Source organism: Salmo salar, chromosome ssa21, assembly GCF_905237065.1.
Source record: "Salmo salar chromosome ssa21, Ssal_v3.1, whole genome shotgun sequence".
Taxonomy (NCBI): Eukaryota; Metazoa; Chordata; class Actinopteri; order Salmoniformes; family Salmonidae; genus Salmo; species Salmo salar.
Window position 1 is genome coordinate 2,817,098 of NC_059462.1, and position 16,584 is coordinate 2,833,681.

The 16,584-nt window shown below is 42.9% G+C and overlaps 1 protein-coding gene across 1 annotated transcript; it reads right to left on the minus strand.

The window, feature by feature from the left end:
* Window positions 1-530: 530 nt before the first annotated feature.
* On the minus strand, window positions 531-4,158 carry LOC106581630 (G-protein coupled receptor 183). The gene is made up of 4 exons (XM_014163777.2): window positions 4,080-4,158; window positions 3,408-3,764; window positions 1,036-1,550; window positions 531-835 (listed from the first exon to the last, which is right to left on the minus strand). The coding sequence occupies exons 2-4, from the start codon at window positions 3,757-3,759 to the stop codon at window positions 671-673; spliced, it is 1,032 nt and encodes a 343-aa protein (XP_014019252.1). The 5' UTR covers window positions 3,760-3,764; window positions 4,080-4,158; the 3' UTR covers window positions 531-670.
* Between the last annotated feature and the right edge of the window lie 12,426 nt (window positions 4,159-16,584).

Sequence of the window (16,584 nt, forward strand, 5' to 3'; positions counted from 1 at the left end):
TTTCAGAGTATCGCATCCGCTTTCATCGCAAAGTATGATTACCCAGTAAAGTTCATTTTAAATCTGGCATTACAGGTGCTTTCAAGAGATATTCATCTATAAATCTTAGAATGACAATATTACATTTTAAAAATGTTTTCGAATAGTAATTTAGTAAATTGTAGCTCTGTTTCATCGGATGCATTTGAGGGAAAATAATTAGTCAACGTTACGCACCGATGTAAGATGCTGTTTTTATATATAAATATGAACTTTATCGAACAAAAGAATGCATGTATTGTGTAACATGATGTCCTAGGTGTGTCATCTGATGAAGATTGTCAAAGGTTAGAGCTGCATTTAGCTGTTTTTTGGTTATTTGTGATGCATGTGGTTGGTCGGAAAATGGCTATGTGGCTACTTTTACGATATACTCCTCTAACATAATCTAATGTTTTGCTTTTGCTGTAAAGCCTTTTTGAAATCGGACAACGTGGTTCGATTCAGGAGAGGTGTATCTATAAAACGATATAATTAGATTTTCTTTTTTTTTTGTATTATTACATTTTGTTATGCTAATGGGGATATGATTTTTCGCTGGATGTCCGTCCCGCATATGGGACGGAGGCCGCACAGGGGTTAATAAAGAATAACCCGTTTCTTCCTACTGCTGTAGCTCAGGTGTTGAGGTTCAGGTGTTGCTGCTGCTGTTTTCTGTGTTGGTTTTGGAGGAGGGGACAGGGGTAGACCGGTAGCCCTTAAACAGACTCATCATCCTCTGCTTGTACGTTTTAATGGCAAAGAAGTAGATGACAGGGTCCAGACAACAGTTAAGATTCATCACGGACACAGTAACCTGCAGGGACACAATGCCTTTTAAAAAAACATTTTGTTGAGGATTTTAATGTATTACAAAGTGAAGACAACTCACAGTTCCCTAAAAAGACAGACAGACAGATCCACCAAGAGTCTCCCTCACTGACAGACCAACAAACAGACCAACAACAGATATACCAATTAACAGACAGACATTCGTTTTAAAGTATAAAGTCCTACCTGTAGGGAAGCCTTGAAGAACCTCAGCTCGTCACACGTGGGCTGGCCTAGCATCTTCCTCACCATGAACTGCATGATGTTGAGGTGGTAGGGGCTGAAACACAGGACAAAGGTGAGGAGGATGAGGAGGATGATGTTGTTGGTTCTGCGGCTCCAACCAGAGCGGTCTGTCAGCGGGTTCTGTTTGGCTGTGCGGCTCAGTTTGAGATTGATCTGGGTGTAACACCCAATGATGACCAGCAAGGGGAGACAAAAGGAGACGGTACAGGCCAGGAAGAGAAGGTAAGGGGTGATTGAAGAACCCTCAAAGGTGAAGTACTCCATGCAGGTTCGTCGCCCTCTGTGCTCTTGGAGCATGGTACGGAAGAGCATGGGGGAGGTTTCCAGAGACACCAGTAGCCAGACGAGACAGCAGACCCCTCGCACCACCTTGATATGCCGCAGGTACTGTAGCCTGTGGCGATGGACCATGGCCAGGTACCGGTCTAGACTGATACATGTCATGAAGGCAATGCCTGGTGATAGAGAGAGAGGTGGATGAATTAACAAGATAACAGCCGGTAAACAAAGTGTAGACAAGAATACATTGACAATAATCTGATGAGTGACAATATTAGGTGTATCAGTTGTCAAATTGAACATGAAGAGATGAGCTCATTGTGTAATTGACAGATGCAGTGAAAGGAGCATCCCTTTATCAAATCCCCCGTCAGAGTCACATGCAGGTAAAACATTGTGATTTCCATATAGTATCTAAAAGAGCATATTCTGCAATTTCTATGACACTCACCTTGTCAAATAACTCTCAAAATTCAAGAGGTCCATTCCAAGAATATCCATGCTGTCCATGCTTTTAGCACATGACCACTCGCACAGTACTAAGCAAAAACTACTAATATAGCAAATGTAAAATTACAATATTCAATACTGTCATCAATGGATGAATGGGCGATAGGAACCAGAAACTGATAATGGTGCACGTGACTTCAGTTATGTTTTGGTTTGTCGCCGATTTGTCGTCGAAACAAATTACTTTCTCAATGGCTTTCCATATCAGGGGAAAGATCAAACCAGGCCAGCGAGTGAGCAACTGTCTGAGACTGTGGTTTTGAGAATCGTGAGTCTTACATGGTCAAAAGCAGAAATGTGACCATGGACAACTTATTCATGCCAATTTCCTTGGCAGACAACTTTATTGCAAAAAAGACTAGCCTGCTCGGAACAGTGAACAAACAAAGGTGGGAGCTGCGTCCCTCTGCGCTAAACAACATACCAGCAGAGCTGTAGTCCACATCAGTGATGGAGAGTGGTAAAGCAACACTCAAGTGTACATATGAGAAATAAATAAGAGTGTTTGCATCCTCAGCACCATGCATCCCACTGGATCTGGCATGTGAGATTTGTGAGAACCACATGAACGCCAAGAAAGAAGCTACAGCCGCCAAGGAGGCTGCCAAGACAGTAGGTCCTGCTCTCCCTGTTTCCCAAGCACCGCAGCTCCCACTGGGGAAAAATAACACACAATGTCAAGTCGGCAGGTGCACACAAAAGCAGGCCCATGACAACTGTGTGCATTGCAACCGATTTGTTTGTGGGGATGCTCACACAAAGCTCCGAACCTGTACTAACTGTGGACCCAGAGCAGAAAGAGACACAGTTGAGTCATGAGTTAAGGCACGGATATAAGGCCACAATACAGTGTCTGATACAATCAACAAATTACTATTTTTATGTCATGAATATATTTCCACTAATATTTCTTTACGCAATTATTACTTTACAATTGTTCATGCACTGGTGCTTTTGTTTAGGAATACATCAAATAATTTAAACTGCGCACATTTACATTTACATTTTTGTCATATAGCAGACGCTCTTATCCAGAGCAACTTACAGTAGTGAATACATACATTTCATACATTTCAGCGCACCTGGCTGGTTATATTATTATTATCTTTTCCGTTTCTACTTTGTCTAAAGAAGCTGTAACTGGAATAAATTACTAATCAGATCTACAAATAAAGTTGATCAAATGGATTACACTGTAGAGTTTTTATTGTAAGGGAAATGAAAATAAGTTTCTAGGACTTTGTAGAATAATACAAAACATATCCTTGACTCTATCTAAACAAATAAATTTTATTTTTTAAATCTATATATGTCCATTAATATTTTCTCATGCAATTATTCCTTTAAAATAGTTTGTTATTTATCAAGCATGTTGCACACCTTAAAGGTTGATATGCACGTAATATTGTACATATGCTAAAGGGAAGACCGGCTATGTTCTCTAGCGGGTATTTATATTCTGAAAGGCCAGGCGGTTCTAGTGTTAAGCAGTTTTTCACATACAGTACACACACACATCTTACCTGCGTATGTGTTCGAGAAGAACAGCATGGTAGCCAGCCTGCAGAGCAGATCCCCAAAGGGCCAGTCAAACTGTCTGATGTAGTAAGTGACTCTCCCTGGCAGTACCAATGTGAAGAGGACATCAGACACAGCCAGGTTGACCATATAGATTGACGTGGAGTTCAACTTCTGCTTTTTCTGACATGTCACATACAGGACCAGACTGTTGCCACAGACACTGATGAGGAACACCAGAGAGTAGAAGATTGGGAAGATGATCACACCAGCTCTTTGGTAGACAAAGTAGTCACACGTCAGGTTGGTGCCAGAGGTGTTTAAATCCACCCTGTCCACAGAGAAGTTGGTGGACATTTCCCCTGTTGAGAAAAAAAACGGTTGAGAAACCCTGATGAAGGTCTATTGAGTAAAATGTTGGTTGGAGATCCATTGAACACTTAATGAAGAATGTGAAAATTCTAGTGTGCTGGAGTTTAAACTGTTTTGAAGCTAATTCAATTCAATAAACTTAATTTGGGACAAAAATAAATGAAGATTACATGCGTTAACAATAAATATAGTAAGAGCGAAAACTGTATTCTTCAACAGTGAATGCATATTAGAGAGTTATGCTTTGAATTTAAATGATTGTATATACATAATGACTACGCATAATGAATACGCAAACTACTCACAAGATCCTGTGTAAGACTTTAGCGTTTCACCTGTTTTCCAAGGCAGTCTGTTAACTCTGGTGTTTGAAAGTAAAGTGACTTGGAGGACTGTTTATAAACACTTCTGAAGAGAATGACTGTGCTGCAAATCCCACCCTCACTTTCTTCATCAGATCTTTGTCATTTCTGTCAGAGGTAGTGCAGAGTTACAGTTTTTGTCACAACCAGTCAAACACTTTTCAAAGTAGTAGTGTTTGCGATTAAGTTAAACACTGTAAGGATTTAGTATGTTCTTCTTAACTACAGTAATGGTATTTTATGAGTAAGGTTTTTAGAACTGTTATTTGTTTTATTTGATAACCAAGTAAGAAAAATGCAGCCAACTAGAAAAATGTACGTAGGTAACAAGGATTACATAAGTATTAATTATTACCCATAGCACTCACATCTGTAGCCATGAAGTGCTTTGAAAGAATGGTCATGTGTAATATCAACACCATTATCCTAGGAACCCTGGACCCACTCCAATTTGCATACCGCCCCAACAGATCCACAGATGCCCTTTCACACCTGGATAAAAGGAACACCTATGTGAGAATGCTATTCATTGACTACTGCTTAGCATTCAACACCATAGTGCTCTCAAAGCTACAGTAATCACTAAGCTCAGGACCCTGGGAGAAAACACCTCCCTCTACAACTGGATCCTGGACTTTCTGACGGGCCCCCCCATGTGGTAAAGGTAGGTAAAAACACATCCACCACATTGATCCTCAACACGGGGGCCCCTCAGGGGTGTGTTCACTGTTCACTCATGACTGCATGGCCAGGCATGACTCCAACACCATCATTAAGCCCCCCCCTCTTTTACGCTGCTGCTACTCTCTGTTAAATATCTATGCATTGTCACGTTAACTCTACCAACATGTATATATTACCTCAAATACCTCGACTAACCGGTGCCCCCGCACATTGACTCTGTACCGGTACCCCCTGTATATAGCCTCGCTATTGTTATTTTACTGAGGCTCTTTCAATTTAATTTATTTTACTGATCTATTTTTTACTTAACACTTCTCTTTTCTTAAAGCTGCATTGTTGGTTAAGGGCTTGTAAGTAAGCATTTCACAGTAAGGTCTACACCTGTTGTATTCTGCGCAGGTGACAAATACAATATGATTTGATGAAGTTTATAAATGACATTGAAGTGTATCATGTTGTTCACACTATGGCCAGCATTCTTCGCTATGCTATGGTTCATCTTTGTTATTTTGAAATGTGTTCCTGTTCCTGTCAATGTGGCACACACACACACACACACACACACACACACACACACACACACACACACACAGATCAAGTAGGGCACCAATGCGCCGTGTTTTACACAAACGTAAAAAAGTGGTCTTACTGACTATAACCACGTCCCACATTTTTTCACATATGAAAGCCAGGTGAAGTCAAAAGTAACACAATATAACTTTCCATTTAACAGATATCAAAACATATTATTAAAGGGTTTATCAAAGTGTCAAGTATACTCACATTTAAAAACACCTTGGACCAGGTATTCCCAAACTGGGATTGTGGTTATATAAAGTTAAAGTCGGAAGTTTACATACACCTTAGCCAAATACATTTAAACTCAGTTTTTCACAATTTCTGACATTTAATCCTTGTAAAAATTCCCTGCCTTAGGTCAGTTATGATCACCACTTTATTTTAAGAATGTGGAGTATCAGAATGATAGTAGAGAGAATTATTTATTTCAGCTTTTATTTATTTCATCACATTCCCAGTGGGTCAGAAGTTTACATACACTCAATTAGTATTTGGTAGCGTTCCCTTTAAATTGTTGAACTTGGGTCAAACGTTTTGGGTAGCCTTCCACAAGCTTTCCACAATAAGTTTAGTGAATTTTGGCCCATTCCTCCTGACAGACTGATGTAACTGAGTCAGGTTTGTAGGCCTCCTTGCTCACACACACTTTTTCAGTTCTGCCCACAAATTTTCTATAGGATTGAGGTCTTTGTGATGGCACTCCAATACATTGACTTTGTTGTCCTTAAGCCATTTTTCCACAACTTTGGAAGTATGCTTGGGGTCATTGTCCATTTGGAAGACCCATTTGCGACCAAGCTTTAACTTCCTGACTGATGTCTTGAGATGTTGCTTCAATATATCCACATAGTTTTCCATCCTCATGATGCCATCTATTTTGTGAAGTGCACCAGTCCCTCCTGCAGCAAAGCACCCCACAACATGATGCTGCCAACCCTCGTGCTTCACGGTTGGGATGGTGTTCTTCGGCTTGCAAGCCTCCCCCTTTTTTCTCCAAACATATCGATGGTCACTATGGCCAAACAGTTCTATTTTTGTTTCATCAGAACAGAGGACATTTCTTAAAAAAGTATGATCTTTGTCCCAATGTGCAGTTGCAAACCGTAGTCTGGCTTTTTTATGGTGGTTTTGGAGCAGTGGCTTCTTCCTTGCTGAGCAGCCTTTCAGGTTATGTCGATATAGATACTTTTGTACCTGTTTCCTTCAGCATCTTCACAAGCTCCTTTGCTGTTGTTCTGGGATTGATTTGCATTTTTCCCACCAAAGTACATTGAGCAGTATGGCGGCTGTGTGGTCCCTTGGTGTTTAGACCTGCGTACTATTATTTGTACAGATGAACGTGGTACCTTCAGGTATTTGGAAATTGCTCCCAAGGTCTTGGCAGAGTTTATTTTATTTTCACATGATGTCAAGCAAAGAGGCACTGAGTTTGAAGGTAGGCCTTGAAATACCTCCACAGGTACACCTCCAATTGACTCAAATTATGTTAATTAGCCTATCAGAAGCTTCTAAAGCCATGGCATCATTTTCTGGAATATACCAAGCTGTTTAAAGGCACAGTCAACTTAGTGTATGTAAACTTCTGACCCACTGGAATTGTGATACACTGAGTTATAAGTGAAATAATATGTCCATAAACAATTGTTGGAAAAATTACTTGTGTCATGAACAAAGTAGATGTCCTAACCGACTTGCCAAAACTATAGTTTGTAAACAAGAAATTTGTGGAGTGGTTAAAAAACAAGTTTTAATTACTCCAAACTAAATGTATGTAAACTTCTGACTTCAACTGTAGATACTTTTGTACCCGTTTCCTCCAGCATCTTCACAAGGTCCTTTGCTGTTGTTCTGGGATTGATTTGCACTTTTCGCACCAAAGTATGTTCATCTGCAGGAGACAGAACACGTCTCCTTCCTGAGCGGTATGACGGCTGCGTGGTCCAATGGTGTTTATACTTGCGTACTAATATTTCTACAGATGAACATTGTACCTTCAGGCATTTGGAAAATTTCCCACTGTGCCCCAGCATGTAAATTCCTATAGACCACAGTTTGTCAGCTGCCAGGAACAGAATCCTTTGGGAATGTGAAAAGTGCTTTATGAATGAAACAGTTAAGTAATGAGAGATTAGGGGATACCTTGTCAATTGTACAACTGAATGCCTTTAACTGAAATGTGTCTTCCACATTTAACCCAACCCCTCTGAGTTAGAGCAGTGCGGGGGGCTGCCTTAATCGACATCCACATCTTCGGTGCCCGGGGAACAGTGGGTTAACTGCCTTGCTCATGGGCAGAATGACAGATTTTTACCTTGTCAGCTCAGGGATTCGATTCAGCAACCTTTCAGTTACTGGCCCAATGCTCTAACCACTAGGCTACCTGCCACCCCTTGTTAGACCATGTCCTTAGAAGAGTGACTTTCAAATGTTATATTTTACACTTGTTCTGTGTAACAACATTTTAACTAGACCAAAATTGTATGGGAAAACAGTATGGTGTGTGTGTGTATCAGTGAAGGCTGCTGAGGGGAGGACACCTTTTAATAATGGCTGGAACGGAGCACATGGAATGGCATTAAACACATGGAAACCATGTGTTTGATGTATTTAATACCTTTTAACCTATTCCGCTCCAGCCATTACCACGAGCACATCCTCCCCATTTAAGCTGCCACCAACGTCCTGTGTGTGTGTTGTTACCTAAGATAGCTTAAGTGTGTCAGTGAATGTGAATATCTATTGATTAGCTCTGACACTGTCTGATAGACAGATCTGTGTTAATACCACTTAAGACTGGACAGTGTCACACACACAAATAATTTGTGTTTCTCAAATTGCAATCTGTGTGCACATCAGTTTCAACTGAGACTTTAGTCTTATGTTTGGACTGTTTGATTCATGAAATAATATAAATCGATTCTAATAATCAATCCTATCTTATTGAAATCTTTTCTTGTGAAATAATACATATTTATACAATAAGGCTTTCTTTTAATGTGCTATTTAAAACATGTATATTCTTGTACATTCTCTGACGTGATGTATGTTCTGAAATGCAGGCAATATAAATGTATTATTTGAAATTCAACATTGTAACTTCCTTGTGGGTGTAGGAACCCAGCTGCTTGGTCAATCCCTCAACCCAAGGTACTGGTTTAGAAGCATAACCATCTGGGCTAAATTAACCCAATGCTGTGTTTGTTCAATATTGACCAAGCGCTGGGTCATAAAAATTACACAAATTGGGTTATTTTTAACCCAGCAGTAACAATAATTCATTTTGGAAAAGTAATATGAATTTCCATTTAAGGCATAACTCAATTTCATTATTCTAATTTTGTTTTGTTTTCTGATTGTTTCAGTGCATGCATTCAACAAGCTTTGGACGAATGCCTTCCACAGGGCTGCAATCTCCAAAGTTCACTCAAAAGGCAATTAGATTTAAAAAAAAATGTTTTTTAATTATCTTTTAAACTTCCATGAGTTAATCTATTGCTCAGTTATCACTTGGCTCATTTAAATAATTCTGTAGTTGTGTCACATCCTGACCATAGTAAGTTGTTATTTTCTATGGTAGGGTAGGTCAGGGCGTGACATGGTGTGCTTGTCTATGTTTTGTATTTCTATGTTCAGTTTCTAGTTTGGTATTTCTATGTTGGTTTTGTTTGGTACGATCTCCAATTAGAGGCAGCCGGTTGTCGTTGTATCTAATTGGAGGTCATATTTAAGTTGACGTTTGTCCCACCTGTTTTTGTGGGTGATTCATTCTTGAGTAGTGTGTTTTCTCTCTGCGTCACGGTTTGTTGTTTTGTGTATTCAAGTATTTAGTGTTTGCATTTTGTTTCACGGTAAATAAAATATGTGGAACTACGAAAACGCTGCATTTTGGTCCGATCCTTTGAACAGCCGTGACAGAATCACCCACCAAAAAAGGACCATGCAGCGTGGTAAGGAGTATCTGGAGGAATGGACTTGGGAGGAGATTTTGGATGGTAAAGGACCCTGGAGGCAGGCTGGGGAGTATCGTTGCCCGAGGGAGGAAATCGAAGCAGCAAAAAGGGAGCGACGATACTACGAGGCTCTATATGCACCGAGAGGCAAGGTTGAGAGACAGCCCCCCAAAAAATTATGGGGGGGCACACAGGGAGTTTGGTGATGTCAGGGGGGAGACCTGATCTAACTTCCCGAGCTTATCGGAGAGAGCCGTGGAGTGAACCGGAGACAGTCAAGGAGTCAAGCGAGGAGCTCGACGCAAGATTCCGGAGAGAGGTACTTGCATTGAGAGCACTGAGGAGCGGGCGTGCTGAGGAGAGAGTGGATGAACAAGCAATGGGTTATGGTGTGACGCGCACTATATCACCCATACGCACTCACAGCCTGGTGCGGTCGGTGCAAGCTCCTCACCGGTGTAGGGCGAAGATGGTCATTCAGCCAGGAAGGAGTAGGCCTGCTCAGCATGCCTGATCTCCAGTTTGCCTCCATAGTCCGGTACGTCCTGTGCCTCCTTCCCGCACTCGCCCTGAGGTGCGTGTTACCAGTCTGGCGCCACCTAGGCCAGTTCCAAGTATCAGACCTCCAGTGCGCATGCTCATTCCGGAGTGTCCTGTTCCTGCTCCCCGCACTCGCCCTGAGGTGCGTGTTACCAGTCTGACGCCACCTAGGCCAGTTCCACACAACAGATCTACAGTGCGCATGCCCAGTCCGGAGTGTCCTGTTCCTGCTCCCCGCACTCGCCCTGAGGTGCGTGTTACCAGTCTGGCGCCACCTAGGCCAGTCCCACGCATCAGACCTCCAGTGCGCATGCCCAGTCCGGTGTATCCTGTTCCTGCTCCCTGCACTCATCCTGAGGTGGGGGTTACCAGTCTGGCGCCACCCATGCCAATACCACGCATCAGGCTTCCAGTGCACATTCCCAGTCCAGAGCTTCCGGCGACAGTTCCCCGTCCGGAGCCTCCGGCGACTAGTCCCTAGTCCGGAGCCTCCGGTGACAAGTCCCTAGTCCGGAGCCTCCGGCGACAAGTCCCTAGTCCGGAGCCTCCGGCCTCAAGTCCCTAGTCCGGAGCCTCAGCGACGCTCCCTAGCCCAGAGCCTCCAGCGACGCTCCCTAGTCCAGAGCCTCCTGCAACGCCTCCCAGTCCGGAGCCTCCAGCAACGCCTCCCAGTCCGGAGCCTCCAGCAACGCCTCCCAGTCCGGAGCCTTCAGCGGCGCTCCCCAGTCCGGAGCCTTCAGCTGCGCTCCCCAGTCCGGAGCTTTCAGCGGCGGCCCGCAGCCCAGATCCTCCAGCGGCGGTCTGTAGGCCAGAACCTCCAGTGGTGGTCTGCAGCACAGAGCTTTTGGTAATGATTTACAGTCCGATTCCTCTGATAATGATCCACAGGCCGGTGTTACAGAAGCGGAGGGATCTGCGGGCGGAACGGGGGTCATGCCCTGAGCCAGAGCCACCTCCGTTGCTGGAGGATTGGAAGGAGAGGAAGGTTCTGAGTGTAACACTAGAGCCGCCATAGACTTTTGTCACCCACCCTACCCTCCCTTTGGGTTTTGTTGTTGGGGGGTTTGTTGTTTTGTGTGGGTGCGGTCGGAGTCCGCACCTTTGGGGGGGTACTGTCACGTCCTGACTATGGTAAGTTGTTCTTTTTTATGATAGAGTAGATCAGGGCGTGACAGGGGGTATTTGTCTATGTTTTGTATTTCTATGTTCAGTTTCTATGTTGGTTTTGTTTGATATGATCTCCAATCAGAGGCAGCCCGTTGTCATTGTCTCTAATTGGAGGTCATATTTAAGTTGATGTTTGTCTCACCTGTTTTTGTGGGTGATTAATTCTTGAGTAGTGTGTTTTCTCTCTGCGTCACTGTTTGTTGTTTTGTGTATTCAAGTATTTAGTGTTTGCATTTTGTTTCACGGTAAATAAAATATGTGGAACTACGAACACGCTGGATTTTGGTCCGATCCTTTGAACAGCCGTGAAAAGTTGTCCCTTTAAACATCCTAAGGTCAAGATCCGCATAGTGTTCACGATTCTCTCATGTAAATGTTGTAGCTACATCAAAAGTTTAAACTATTTATTTTCTTCATTACCATGCTGATGTTTTCCAGTTGTATTGCATTTATTTTTCTCTGTTAAAGACACTGAAAACATGTTGTTTAGTATACTGTGCATTTGGAAAGTAATCAGACCCCTTGAGTTTTTCCACAATAGAATCTACACACAATACCCCATAATGACTAACTAAAAACAGGTTTCTAGAATTATTTGCATATTTATAAAAGTAATATGTTATTTACATAAGTATTCATACTCTTTGATATGAGAGTCAAATTGAGCTCAGGTGCATCCTGTTTCCATTGATCATCCTTGAGATGTTTCTACAACCTGATTGGAGTTCACCTGTGGTATATTACATTGATTGGACATGATTTGGAAAGGCACACACCGGTATATATCAGGTCCTAAAGTTAACAGTGCATGTCAGAGCAAAAACCAAGCCATGAGGTTGAAGGAACTGTTTGTAGAGCTCCGATACAGGATTGTGTCGAAACACAGATCGAGGAAGTGTACCAAAAAATGTCTGCAGCATTGAAAATCCCCAAGAACAAAGTGGCCTCCATCATTCTTAAATGGAAGAAGTTCGGAACCACCAAGACTCTTCCTAGAGCTTGCAGGGAGGTGACCAAGAACCCGATTGTCACTGTTCCAGAGTTCCTCTGTGGAGATGGGAGAACCTTCCAGAAGGACAACCATCTCTGCAGCACTCCACCAATCAAACCTTTATGGTAGAATGACCAGACAGAAGCCACTCTTCAGAAAAAGGCACTAATTTGCTTGTGGAAAATATGAGCTTGCTGCAAATTTGTGGCAAATTGGCCAAAGGAGACTATTTTTTTTGGTAAGGGGAGTGGCAGAGATTGAGTGGTCATGTGACCAAAATGCAATGTATCTGGGAAATGTATTATTCAAATAAACCTATTGATGCATTTCCACACAAACCTGAAATCAAAATGTTTTTGCTCTAAAAATCACTTTTACAACCAGGTTTATTCATTTTTTGTCTTCAGAACATAGTATTTGACTGTCAGCATTGTAAGAGGGCCCTGGTTTTACTGAATGTTGGCGTATGGATGGACATTGAACAGAATACAAAAACTGCATAATACCAATGAAGTGAATAGTGAATGTTTTTAATAGCCTATGCTTTACAACACACGCTAGAAGTATTTCAACTCTTGTTTAAATAGTCATCCACAAAAATACTTCAGTTAGTCAGTGATTTCAGTCTAACATTTTCTTATTTTAGTGCAGTGTTTGGTGTTGATTTATCTTCATATTAGTGGTTGAGGGAGGGGTGTATCAAAAAAGATTTTCACATTTACACAACTCGCACAGGTTTTTTACCGTAAATTCCGGACTATAAGCCGCAACGTTTTTCCCAGGCTTTGAACCTCGCGGCTTAAACAATGACGCGGCTGATATATGGATTTTTCACACTTTCAATTTTTTTTCTTCCAAAAAAACACATTCTGTGACGTGCTCAGTTTTTTGGCGGCATGAAGCTTTCATTAGACCAATGAAATTGCCGAACGGGTTAAGGTCAAACAACTTTTTTGTTTACTGTTTAGATTAAATCGAGCGCTCTCAAACTTCCCATCATTCTGATTACGGTAGTCATTTTGTCACCCTCATCATGGCAAAGACACGGAGAAATGCATATGATGCAGCTTTCAAGTTGAAGGCGATTGATCTGGCTGTTGGAAAAGGAAATAGAGCTGCTGCACGGGAGCTTGGTCTTAATGAGTCGATGATAAGACGTTGGAAACAGCAGCGTGAGGAATTGACTCAGTGCAAAAAGACAACTAAAGCTTACTGCAAATGTTTTATTTTTTGTTACAAGCCGTGTTTCGTTAAAGCCTGTGTAAAGTTAATTTGTTTCAATGTACCGGTAGGCACCTGCGGCTTATAGACATGTGCGGCTTATTTATGCTCAAAATAATAATTTTGTTTAAATTCAGTGGGTGCGGCTTATATTTAGGTGCGCTTAATAGTCCGGAAATTACGGTACTTGCCCTAATCTCTTCATCATCTCCACATTTCTTTACCTCATGTAGGCCTGCACTTTGCTAGCTGTCATTCAACCCAAGAGACGGTCCCAACACAGGATATAAAACCTCAAATCTTATCAGCTATTCATTTAACCTTTCTTTTATGAAACACACCGGGGTGCATTCGCTGGTAAAGGAGTACCTGTGTAGTATAGGTTCACTTTAGGCAGTAGTGTCGAGGTTAGAGAGGTGGGTAAGTAACCAAAGGGTTGAATCCCAGGGTTGAAGGGGAAATCTGTCCGGAGTGAGATGGCAACCGAAGGGTTGCTGGTATCAGAATAGCAGGTGCCGCCTACTGCCATTGTGTCCTTGAGCAAAGAAATTAACCACTAACCTTCTCCAGGGGTGGGGCTCTGCCTCTGCAGCCTTTGTTGTAAGTGTACCTGTGTCTCAGTTGGTAGAGCATGGTGTTTGCAACCCTGTGCAACGCCAGGGTTGTGGGTTCGATTCCCACGGGGGGCCAGTACAAAAAATGCATGGTATGAAAGGTATGCATTCACTACTGTAAGTCGCTCTGGATAAGAGCGTCTGCAAAATGTAAATGTACAACTTATATCTTGTCCATAAGACAGCATAAAAACAATTTACTTTCCACAATGTGCAAATAAAGTTGTATTAGTCTAAGGCAGTGGTTCCCAAACTTTTTATAGTACCTTACCCATTCAAACATTCAACCCATCCAAACATTCAACCCATTCAAACATTCAAGCTGCATATCCCCTCTAGCACAAGGGTCAGCACACTTTCAAATGTTTTTTTTTTGCATTGTAAGCCTGCCACACACACACTATACGATAAGAATGAGTGTGAGTTTTTGTCACAACCCGGCTCATGGGAAGTGACAAAGAGCTCTTATAGGACCAGGTCACAAATAATAATATAATAATAATCATATTTTTGCTCTTTATTTAGCCATCTTACATGTAAAACTGTATTTGTTCATCGAAAATGGTGAATAACTCACCACGGGTTAATGAGAAGGGTGTGCTTGAAAGGATGCACATAACTCTGCAATGTTGGGTTGTATTGGAGAGACTGTCAGTCTTAAATCATTTTCCACACACAGTCTATGCCTGTATTTTAAGTTTTAATGCTAGTGAGGGCCGAGAATCCACTCTCACATAGGTACATGGTTGCAAAGGGCACAGTGTTTTGCAGCGTGATTTGCCAAGGCAGGATACTCTGAGCGCAGCCCAATCCAGAAATCTGGCATAGGCTTCTGATTAAATTCAATTTTCACAGAACCGCTTGTTACAATTTCGATGAGGCTCTCTTGTTCAGATATCGGTAAGTGGACTGGAGGCAGGGCATGAAAGGGATAACGAATCCAGTTGTTTGTGTCATCCGTTTCGGGAAAGTACCTGCGTAATTGCGCACCCAACTCACTCAGGTGCTTCGCTATATCACATTTGACATTGTCAGTAAGCTTGAGTTAATTTGCATACAATAAAATCATACAATGATGGAAAGACCTGTGTGTTGTCCTTGTTAATGCAGACAGAGAAGAGCTCCAACTTCTTAATCATAGCCTCAATTTTGTCCCGCACATTGAATATAGTTGCGGAGAGTCCCTGTAATCCTAGATTCAGATCATTCAGGCGAGAAAAACATCACCCAGATAGGCCAGTCATGTGAGAAACTCGTCATCATGCAAGCAATCAGACAAGTGAAAATTATGGTCAGTAAAGAAAACTTTAAGCTCGTCTCTCAATTAAAAACAACATGTCAATACTTTGCCCATTAATAACAATTGCACTTCTGTATGTTGTAAAAGCTTTACATGGTCGCTGCCATATCATTGCATAGTGCAGAAAATACACAAGAGTTCATGGGCCTCGCTTTAACAAAGTTAACCATTATCACTGTAGTGGCCAAAATGTATTTCAAGCTGTCAGGCATTCCTTTGTCAGCAAGAGCCTCTCGGTGGATGCTGCAGTGTACCCAAGTGGCATCGGGAGCAACTGCTTGCAGGCACGTTACCACTCAACTATGTCTCCCTGTCATGGCTTTTGCGCCATCAGTACATACACCAACACATCTTGAGCACCAAAGTCCATTTGATGTCACAAAGCTGCCCAGTACTTTACAGTAGTTTATGAAAGCATTCACCCCCCTTGGCATTTTTCCTATTTTGTTGCCTTATAACCTGGAATTAAAATTGATTTTTGGGGGGGTTGTATCATTTGATTTACACAACATGCCTACCACTTTGAAGATGCAAAATATTTTTTATTGTGAAACAAACAAGAAATAAGACAAAAAAACGGAGAACTTGAGCGCGCATAACTATTCACCCCCAAGTCAATACTTAGTGGAGCCACCTATTGCAGCTGCAAGTCTCAGCAGTAAATGTCCACTCCCCAAGTTGATTTATAGTGGAATGTCTGACTAGTCTCTTATCTCTTTCACTCCCCTGCATGCCACAGGGGTACGACGGAAGTGCTGCCAACTGCCAGGTTTTCCTCCTCCAATTAAATCTTTATCTGGCCATGGTCCACCCAGCTCCATCGGACCGTGAGAAGGGTTTCACCCTCGTCTCGTGCCTCACCGGGAGAGCCCTGGAGTGGGCCAGCGCCGTGTGTGGAGAGGGAGATGCGGCGTTGGACCATTTTGAGGAGTTCACCCGCCGTTTTCGGGCAGTCTTCGACCACCCACCAGAGGGCAGAGTGGTGGGTGAGCGCCTCTACCATCTGAGGCAGGAGACGAGGAGCGTCCAGGATTTTTCCCTGGAGTTTAGGACCCTGGCAGCCGGTGCGGGTGGAATCACAGGGTCCTGATCGACCGTTACCGCTGCAGTCTGCGTGAGGACGTCCGTCGGGAGCTGGCCTGCAGAGACACCCCGCTCACCTTCGACCAGCTGGTGGATCTGTCCATCCGGCTGGGCAACCTGCTGGCTGCTCGCGGACGTCCAGATCGAGGTCTGATCCTCCCGCACCCCCTCTCCAATACCCATGGAGCTGGGAGGGGCGGTGCGCAGGAAGACCGGAGGAGGTTCCCGCTCGTGCACCGTCTGTGGCTGCAGAGGTCACACTGCTGGACAGTGCCGGGTTGGTTCCTCTGGGAATGAAGGCAGCAGGCAGGGTGCTCTG

Coding starts and splice junctions, on each gene's coding strand:
- LOC106581630 (XM_014163777.2), bottom strand. CDS start 3,759: ATGTCCACCAACTTCTCTGTGGACAGGGTGGATTTAAACACCTCTGGC. Junction 1,551..3,407: donor CTTCTCGAACACATACGCAG/GTAAGATGTGTG, acceptor CTCTATCACCAG/GCATTGCCTTCATGACATGT. Junction 836..1,035: donor TCTTCAAGGCTTCCCTACAG/GTAGGACTTTAT, acceptor GTGTCCCTGCAG/GTTACTGTGTCCGTGATGAA.